The sequence below is a fragment of the Hermetia illucens genome, chromosome 2 (genome assembly GCF_905115235.1).
Source record: "Hermetia illucens chromosome 2, iHerIll2.2.curated.20191125, whole genome shotgun sequence".
Lineage (NCBI taxonomy): Eukaryota > Metazoa > Arthropoda > Insecta > Diptera > Stratiomyidae > Hermetia > Hermetia illucens.
In genome coordinates, this window is record NC_051850.1 from 17,888,665 (window position 1) to 17,899,050 (window position 10,386).

A 10,386-nucleotide genomic window follows, 5' to 3' on the forward strand; every position below is an offset into this window, starting at 1 on the left:
ATGTTAATTGAAATTAACATGTGCGTGGTGAACCGTAGAGTCTAAAATAAACGTGGAACATGATGGACATTGCATGAGGTAAAGTCTAAGCTATGCAAAAATAATACAGATAAAAGATAGTAAGAGATGAAAGTAAATTTCGCGCTCTAGATTCTGCAACCGGTTTCTGTGGTCGACATAAATAACTCACAACCAATATGTGGGGGTTCAAAATTGATATTTACGGCCTTTAATCTGATATCGAAAGCCATTAGGGTGTGTGTAAGATTTGCTGATTAAGTGATAATTTAAACTCATTAGAACTGAAATTACTTTGAGTAATATAAAGGACAGATACGAGATGTACTGGTATATTGATAAAGAACGGATGATAACAGTCTTACAAGATATTATTATTATGAACACACTTAACTAATAGCTACTATCGTCAAATTCGACACTTTGAGACTGATCTTCATAGTTCAGGGCTCGATTTTTCCCATGATCTTCTCCTTCTGATGATCCTTCGTTACTATACGTTGATGCATTTCCCTTCTCTTCATGTGTGGAAACTTGTTCATTGTTCGGAGCCTTCCGAAGGTTTGGTGGTAGTTTTTGAACTGGTGGTGGTTCTACGTATGCCGGAACTTCTTCATGAACTGGAATTACTTCGGGAACGTTATGGTGTTCATACGTCCGCAATGGGTTATTTGTTACTACTTCGGCTTGAAATCCATTAATATCATCTGCTATGTATTTGACGATTCGGAGTGTTCCGTCTGGTTCCACAAGACTAAAAATAGGAAAAGATGGTGGAAGATCAATTTTTGGATTGTAAGGCTTACAGGGATTTTTTCGATATTAGACTGGCAAGAAAACCTCCTTGATTGGTGAGAAGGTTGTGGGGTTTTCGCCTAATTTTGAAACCCTTGTAAAATGGAACTAGTTTTGTTTGTAATGCTGCCCTGATTCATGCAACAGTTACCTCGTAATCTTGGTAGATGAGTTCGTTTTTTCAGAAGCCCTTGTCCTATTTTCTAAGTCGTTACTCAGTGCCATGATTCTCATAAGCTCATTACCTGTTTTCTGTAATTTTAGGTTAGGGTCCGTTTTAGGGAGGAGGGGGGGGGGGGTCTTTTTATAATATAACTATACTCGTTTAGTTGGACTGGAATAATAAACCAAGCATATCTTCGGAGCGAACCTCCATGTGGCTAAGTGCGTGGCGATGCAGTGCGAATCATCAATGCCGCTGTAGATTTGATCAGTGATAGGTCCGCTCCAGACTCTTCTACTGATCATAAGTTTAGTCTTTGAATTTTATCTATATTCTAATTAAAATAAAGGTCATTCTATTTGCTATCTTAGATTAAACATTGTTGTTAAGATAAACCTTAACAGGCTGGAGGAGAGCGGATTCCGACGCGAGCAGTTACGATCACTGGTGCCAGCCATTGCAGCGGGTCAAAAATGCCAGCAATATACGATAACATCTGACGTTTCGTTAACTTCTTGTCTGGGTCGGACTTTATCAACCTCAGGCGAAAGTGGTCCTCGGTAGGGTCCCACATTAGTCCTACGGTGGTAATCGTGGACTCCTGCATGATCTCGGATGGACCTGATTATTTGGCGTCTTCTGGAATTCCATCTAACAGGCTCGGATCGCTGGAAGCTCAGCTACGCAGATTGAAACCGCCTGACCTCAACATTTCTGTCATCTACTTGATCAGGATTGTTGCTGCTATCCTCGATTCAGCACCGCTTAACAAGTTCACCTAGAAGTCTTCCTTTAAATGTTTCCTGCCTTGCTTGTCTTCTCATCATCCGCCACTTGATGTAAGGATCTGACGGATAAGTATGAAGTTGGAGTTTCCCCAAATGAGACGGTCGTGAGCACCTATTTTTGTAACGGTACGTCTCTAGTAGGTCTATACAAAACCCGCTGAAAATTCATGTGACAGGGTTGCATAATCACCATTCGGAACATTTTTTCGATATTTGCGGAGATTGCAAACTTCCATTTATTTTAGTAAGATCTGGGCCATATTGTCTTATAACTTCGTCCTTCTATCTTATGTTCTATCCTCTCCAATGATAGGGATCGCTTGCTCCTTATATCGTAACTGAATTTATTCGCTTATAGACTTGTGAAATTCCTCGCGTAGCTGAGGATCCCTGCCTATGCGTCTCTCCAGTTGTTTAAAGCAAGCAAACGCCCCGTTTCTGGAGTTTCCTAAAGGGCCGTGGTTGTATCTCCTTTGAAGGGTAAAGTCACCTCGTAGCTTCCGTCAATCTGTCGGATTATTGAACTTTGATACATTATCTCGCACTCGTTGTTTGGTGCCCCTCCGGGGAACTGTTCGAGTCAAAGTATTGTTGCTGAACGCGGTTGAAATCTATGGTTGATATGTTTGATAACACGGTCTTCACTTCATTTTCTTTCGCGAGCACTTTGCCTGATAGCATTCAACCTAGTTTCGTTTCATGCGTTATTAGCGGATTCCATTTCTTCATGCGTCTTCCGATGGTCTCTTCAAATGCATCGGCGCCTAGGATCAAGTCAATGCTTGCTTTTTTGTTAAATATGGGATGAGCGAGTCGCAGCCTATTTGTCCATTCAGGCTTGTTGACCATAGAGTCTTCATTTTGCCGAAGAGTTGCTAGGGAATCCATCACATATGCTTCCACACTCAACCGGAATGTTGATTCGATGTTAGGGGCAATACTTAGTCTGACTGCCTAGCGGATGGTTGCCGCATGTATACCATCGATTCCCGTTATCGACGCGAACGTTTTACATTTAAACAGTCTCAACTTGTTTGCTGTTTTGACGATATGAAAGAGGCTTTCGATCCTGGTTCGATCAAAGCCCACTTCCTTCAACCGGGCCGGTGGTCTTCACTAGTGCTGCAGCCAATATAACGCCTGCGGTCTGTTGCATTCTCGCCGTATTAACCTGTACCTCCTTCTTATAGCGAAGCAAGGGTGGTACTTATTGCAGTCCAGGTGTATTTTTTTTAACCGTCGTGGTACAGACAATTCCGATATAGTTTTTGCTGTTTTATAAACTGATACCATTCATCGACCGAAAATGTAAGAGCGTTTTTTTAACAGCGGCGTTAACGATTTTTCCTTGGAGATGCTGTTGGTTGTTGTTTGATGGCTACGAAAAGCTGATGTTAAAGAGCAAAGCTTGTCCATTGAGGGAAAATCTTTGAGATCCCCCATGTTCTTATAGATGGGAAGTGTTTTGTTATCAAATTTAGGCTTGTTATGCGTATAATTATCGGATCTCATTCAAAGCAGCAGGATCACTCTTGAGACCATTCAACATCAACAACGCTCTAAGGCAAGGGGATGCGTCCTCTTCAACCTGGCCGTGGAGAAAGTGATTCGCGATGCAGACCTAACTGCGGAAGGCATCATCCTTTTCAAGTCCACCCAACTACTGGCCTACTCTGACGATACTGACATTATGGGAAGAACAACCCGAGATGTACAGTCTACCTTCCTCCAGATCGAGCATTCGGCGCAAGATCTCGGGCTGCACATAAATAAAGGCGAGACGAAGTATATGGTGGCAGCGCCAAAAACTAAAGAACGAACAACATCGAATTGAACTGGTCAAACGAAAACAATAAAGATAAAAGACTACAACTTTGAGACCGTTGAAAATTTCTCCTATCTAGGGTCGAAAATCACAGCCGATAACAGCTATGGTGACGTAATCCGCTCTTACTGTACAAGACTATCACCTTGCCAGTCCTTATATATTCCTCGGAAATCTGGGTTCTTAGCAAGAAAAATTGTGAACTCTTGAAAAATTTTTGGCCCCTTACATGAGGATGGTAAAATGGGTAAAATCCGGCTCAACAGGTTACGGTGGGCGGGCCACTTAATCTGCATGGATGAGGATGGTCGAACCTGGAAAATCCATAAGGGCAATATCTATGGTAGAAAAAGAAGAAGAGGCAGACCCTGCCTGAGATGGAGCGATGTCGTAGATCAGGACGCCAGACAGCTTTTAGGGATATTGAATTGGTGGACCTCGGCGCAAAAATGGAATGTCTGGAGTTCTTTATTTAGGCAGACTTAGACCGGATACCGGTTGTTGCGCCGTTGATGAAGTTGATGATGATGTCTTTATTCTAGGCTGATGTGTGGCTTTCCAGGAGCCAAGTACGTTGGTGGGTGGTGATAGACACGCTCTGTACGAGGTGACCCTACTATTAAGAAAACGCTATGAATCTAGGCTTGCGAGTCGAAAAACACCTCCTCAATCCAGGTTGTCATGGGGTAACTGACTTTATCCGATTGGAGCTTCACTGATACCTCAGTGATTAAGTTTGACCTTATCGTGCTATGGGCTATGGCATGGCGGACCTCCTAACCCCCATATTGGTGGAAATCAAATGAGTATTGTTGCGAAAATAAAGAAAATAAACAAAAAACTACAAACAATCAAGCGGAACCCTGTACCGCACTCAAACTGGTTAACCAGGACGAGGCACATCTCCGAAATACTGAGTGCCAGGTGATTACACCCAAGAAGGGAGAAGTTGGGACGTCAAGCAATACATCCAAGGTTAACATTGGTATACTGCGAGGACAACAGCCAACAAAGACCACTGCTCAAAAAGCAGGAAGAAGCAAAAGCACGAAATGAGATCAATATACATCAGACGTCAGGAAGGAGGCAGGTCTCAGTGACGCAGGTGCTAAATGGTACCTGCATTATCTCAAGGAAAACTTGAAATCAGAAGAGGTCCTTAGAAAGGTTCAGAACAGAGCTAAGCCATCTTTATCGGAGGCGAGAAAGTGGGGAGCAGCAGAGATTAGCCTGCATGAAGGGAATGTTCCCAAAAAATACCAACCTGAACCAAAGGAGAGAGAAAACCCGGGCAGGTCAGAGGTGAAGGGCATTCGACTGGCCTTATTGCCAAAAATGTTTCCCGAGCAAATACTTGTGAAGGGCAGGAAACGATCGAAAACCTTGTCGTCAGGCAGGTGTGCAAGGGATGGACTGCGAAACATTGTTCCCCGGAATACGCTTTCGACCAGGTCATATACTGGTGGACTGCGCGGCGGGAGACATTGCAGAGTGGCTTAGGACCATAGTTCCTGAATTGCCAGGTTGAGAAGGGTCAGAACTGTCAACATGTGCTGGGGATGATATACCAGGAGCAAACATGGTGACAGTTTTTCTCCCGAAAGCCGCAACAATATAGACGGAAGATCTCATGGACCTCTTAATCGCTCTGCATGAGGATCTCCATATGCGATTATGAAGAGTCTTTAGCAGCAACGTGGATAGCAAGGGTAGACTCTTCATGATCGATATAGATAACCAATGGAGACAATCAAAGGTTGGAACTTTCGACAACACATGGCACGTAAATGTATAAGATGCCATGATTCGCAAGGGAGTGGGAAACACTCTGGATTTCAGGGTGAGCAAAATGCTACCGACAGGTACAAATTCTATTGTCATGAATACTACTCAAGGTTGTCCACAGGGAGAGGAACTATCGCTGCTTATATGGAGTATGGTAGTGGACGAACTCCTGGACTTGCTAACAAATACTGGATTACAGGTCCAAGGTTACGCGGCCGACATTGTTTTAATTTGTAGGGGGATACCCTATGTGAAAGAAACCAAACAGGATTAAGGGTTACTAGTGCCTGGTGCAGTAAGGTGGAATTGCATATCAATCCAGCCAAAACCACCATAGTATCATTCACTAGGAAACATAAGCTTGATCACCTGAGAGCCATAAGGTTTCATGACATAGAGGTGAAACGAGAAACAGAGGTCAAATATTTGGAAATTACGCTAATCCAAGAATTATTCTGGAAGACGCATGAAAGCTACAAAGACTTGAAGGCCCATAGCAGGAAAAAATGGGGTTGCTGCCCTTTCCAGGCGGTACCTCGAATTATTGATAGGGAAGGGAAGGGGATAACAGTTGGAGTAACAAAGCGCATAGGGAAAGCGTGGCTGTGACATACGACTTAAACTAACAACTGATTACCTGATACACTGATGGATCCCTCACAGTAGAGCGAGCGGATGCGGGGTTAATCGTCCAAGGAAAATTGTACTTGGAGCCAATGGGTAAGCACACTTGCATATTCCAGGCGGAGTTCTAAAAGGAACTACAGGGCGCAGAACATTGCTATTTCGACTGACAGCCAAGTAGCGATCAAGGCACTTAGGTCTAACCAGATGAACTCAAAACTGATATGGGAACGCGCTGAGAGACTGAATACATTCGGCTCGTTTAATAAGGTTTGGATAGTCCCGCTTCCAGGCAATGTTGGGTTGGAAAGCAATGAGGCAGCTTACGAACTGGTCAAGAAGGGAGCATTGACGCCTTTATATTGGCCAGAGCTCTTCTGTAGAATCGGAAACGGGTTCATGGCTATGACATTAAAAAATGAAGAGGAACGGTTGAGGGAACTATACTGGGCAAGCCTACCAGGAATGGAGCAGTCCAGGCTATTTATTAAGGAATACGAACCCGAATACATAAAGGAGGGGGATAAACATCACAAAAAGAATCTCCGAATCATAGTGAGAATTCCACTGGTCACTACCGGCTGAACTATCCCCTAGGAAGTTAGACGTATCTACGGACACTGCCTGCAGGTTCTGTGCGGAGTGTGATGAAACCTTTATACAAGTTCAGGGACAGTGTCCGGCACTTGTGCAAAGTATTTCGAGGCATCTGGGAGAACATTTAATACCAAATGCAAAGCTGAAAGATTTGGAAGTAGGGAATATACTAAAATTGCTAAAGGTTATAGGGTTGTTTGAGATACTATGATTAACAGGTACACTATGACCAGTAAAAGGGGCATAAGGGTTCTTTAAGGACGCGGTGCAACTTACCCTTATCAGAATGATAATATGTGAGGATTTTAGTGGGTAAAAATCCTACATGTACCAGTGTCTTTTGGAGATTTTCACCTCTGAAAAAAAAAGACAGTAAAACAGACAGGCACGCAGACAGCTGGTAAAGTGATCTTAATAAGAATTCGTCTTACGTATGTATTGCGTTGCTAAGTAACATACACAAGATATTCTCCGCTAATCTAGCCTTCTTTTGGACCTCTACAAGTGTGAGGTTGTGGATAAAATACGACTCAATAGGTTGCGGTGGGCGAGCCACCTAATCTGTATGGATTAGGATGATCCAGTCAGAAAAGTCTATAAGGGCAATATTTATGGTAGAAGAAAAAGACGGGGTAGACCCTGGCTGAGATGAAGCGATGTCGTCAGTCAGGCCGCCAAACAGCTTTTCGCAATATCGAATTGGTGGATCTTGGTACAAAACCGGGATGTCTGGAGTTCCTTATTATTATTCCTAGACCGGATACCGGTTGTTGCGCCTTTGATGAATCTAGCCTCATATGCCTAGGAAACCATCGGTTCACATCAACGAGGTTACAAATTGGGCTCTCGATCCGAATAAACGAAGAAGACCCTGCCGGGGGAGTCTATATGGAAAATATCGATGATAAGAGACGACAGGGATGTTTCTGGTCTTCAGTGGAGGGATGGTGTATGCTAAGGTGTCAACCATTTTTTGGAACTTGGTACAAGGGCCGAGCGCCTGGCACTTCCGAATGCAGCAACCTTATACCGGATAGCAGTTGGCGCGCCCTTGATGATGATGTTGACCTGAAGATTAGCTTTTGCCTGGCCATCAGGGTCACGTTGCTATCAGTTCTTTATCACGCAACATTCACATTAAAAAAATTAAAGATTATTTTACGCTGATAAGTTATAAAGAACGTGAAACTAATAAGCTTAGTAGCGTTTTGGTCCTGGTCGGAGATTGTATTGTCACTTATTTGTTAGGTTGCGTTGGGAAAGGATGGCACAACTCACCTGTATTCACCTTGAACAAGATCACCATTTCGTATCTCCTTCCGACTTTGTTGAACTTTGGTTTTAGGGTCATCTATTCCGTATGAGAATTGATAATCCGGTTTGGCAATATAATCCACATGAGGATAACCGTGTTGATGCGCGTCGTACACGATGATTTGCTTTTCAGGCCCACTTACTGGTCCACTAAATCTTGTGTATGAAAATCCAAAGGGAAAAGTTTTGCAGCTCACGTAGGGTATGTAAAGAATGTAGAAGGAAAATAGAAGTTGCTTCATTTTGGTCTGTTTCAAAATGTAATTCACTTATCCTTATTGAATTGATATAATCCGATGAGTTGATAAAATAAACTGTTGCTTTGTTTCAGGTGAAATACGAATTTATAGCAATTGCAAATAGTGTGAATTTGAACGCCATTGTTATTGCCTGAAGTGCAATTAGTGGTTTTGGTCAATGCTTTTTTTGATTTGTTCAATTCACTTTCTGACATAATATTGGCGCCATCCAAGCGAACAATTGCTTAGTAATGCAAAAAATTGATAATGTACTTCATGTTTATCAGAACAGACAGATACTATTAATTTTGAGAAGCATCGATGCGTTTTCTATTGCTTTTATGGTCGTGATTTCCTGGAAAATCAATGTACAGGGTATTGATCCAGAGACTGGATTTGCAGGAAGAATATTGAGCTATTGGATAACGAAATAGTGTGAAATCACCATGCAACCATCCTACAGATAATTTACTATCTTTTAGTGATAATTGCTCTTATACTGATATTATTTTCATCAAGTGCTTTTTTTCGGAGATCTTAAATATTACATTTTCAGTCCCTAAATGTTCATTTTTAAGATTCAGATAAAAATTTTTCCATAATTGATGAAATCATATCAAACAATTTTAGATGAATGAAAGTCTTCCTCCCATGTTGGCTTCGTATCTTTAACTGACCAACACTCAACCGGGTTATTTCAAAATTCGTTGAAAATGAATAAATTTATAGATCATCATGACAAATGCATATTTTTGCTCTCGAATTGCTAATTGCAGTGACTGGTTTCGGAGTAACGATGCCAACTGCAAAATTGCATTTAATCTCCAAATTAGCCAACAGTATTTAGTTATTGAGGTCGGTTCCTAATCGATAAACGACTCCATTAAATTATTGCAAGTCGACATTGTCGCGACTGAAAGTAAGAGGCAAAGAAAACTCGCCATATTTCTCCCATTAGGTTTGATCCAGTTAATCCGGCTGATCTCAAGAAATGCAACGTGAGGGCATAATCTTTCTTAGGCCGAAATAGGTGGTCAGACTTGCGATCTAAGCCTCTTTGGCAAGTGCATAAATCACTGAATGAATAGTCAATATGTATATTTAACAATTTAACATTTTGAGCCAAGTTTTAGCTGAATTTAAGCCTATCCATTGCGAAATTTATTACTCAATTCTGGCCTAGGCACATAAGACAATTTCGCAAGTAATGAAATGTTGCCTTTTGTGAAATGTATTTGAAATGGTCCGAATGTAATTTGAAAAGTGTCACCACACAAATTACATTCATTCTGCTCAGTTGTGTGACTTTCGTTGTGGTCATTTTTGTGTTTTTCAGGATTTTCAACAGATAAATTAACTGCATTGACGGAATAAAATCAATTACTCTAATATCATAATCAACAGTGCAACAATTGGCTTTCGGTCGGCCGATGCGTTGTCAAAGCTGTTAATTAACACAGCTTGGATTTACAAAAATTCCTCCAAACATATCAGATGGACATAGTACTTATATCCAGAATTACCATTGGAGCCATAAAATATCATGACAACGAGGTAAACATCATCGGCATCAATGGCACAACAACTGTTGTCCAATGTAGGACTATTTTATTAAAGAACCTTAAACTTCCGGGTTTATCTCCGAGGTTCAGCAATTTGATATTCCTAGTAGCCGTTTTTTGTCCTGGCTTATGCAATCGCTTCGTCTCAGGCATGGTCTACCACTTTTTCTACCATAGATTTCTGAGCTGGATAATTCTTCCCCATACCAATCAGATGACCCATCCGCTGCGCCAAATTAAACGTTTATGGTATCGCTTATAAACTTTATCGTCATATAGGCTGATAATGTAGATGATTTTGAAGTGCTGTTTCAAGTCCTGATGAACGTAGCGACACCCAAAGGTGCTAGTAAATTCTAACTTTGACTCCATTCAACCTACCCTAACACTTTCAAATTTCTGGGTAAAAGCATCCTCGTGTATTGCTCCGTGATCTGGTCCCCCACTCACAATTGTCATCGACAATATGCCACTTGTTCCCTTCCTCAGTGCTAACAAGTCAGGACTGTTTCCCGAAATATCGATATTTGTAAAATAAGAGTCAACACTAGCGAATAGGAAAAACAAATTTTATTATTTAGAAAGTGTTTTTTCAGGCTTCCAGAATAGGAGCGTATTGGTGGTGAGGTCGTGGAACAACTTGGAGTCCAGAAGAACCTCAACACCTCCACCTGGA

At 41.8% G+C, this 10,386-nt stretch overlaps 1 protein-coding gene across 1 annotated transcript; it reads right to left on the bottom strand.

Moving 5' to 3' along the window:
- Positions 1–358: 358 nt before the first annotated feature.
- Positions 359–8,172, bottom strand: LOC119649795. Its single transcript, XM_038052100.1, has 2 exons — positions 7,874–8,172; positions 359–772 (listed from the first exon to the last, which is right to left on the bottom strand). The coding sequence occupies exons 1-2, from the start codon at positions 8,149–8,151 to the stop codon at positions 412–414; spliced, it is 639 nt and encodes a 212-aa protein (XP_037908028.1). The 5' UTR covers positions 8,152–8,172; the 3' UTR covers positions 359–411.
- Positions 8,173–10,386: the final 2,214 nt, after the last annotated feature.

Excerpts from the sequence above, each read along its gene's own strand:
- LOC119649795 (XM_038052100.1), bottom strand. The coding sequence starts at position 8,151 with ATGAAGCAACTTCTATTTTCCTTCTACATTCTTTACATACCCTACGTG. Across the intron at positions 773-7,873 it reads CTTGTTCAAGGTGAATACAG|TCTTGTGGAACCAGACGGAA; the intron begins GTGAGTTGTGCC and ends TCCTATTTTTAG.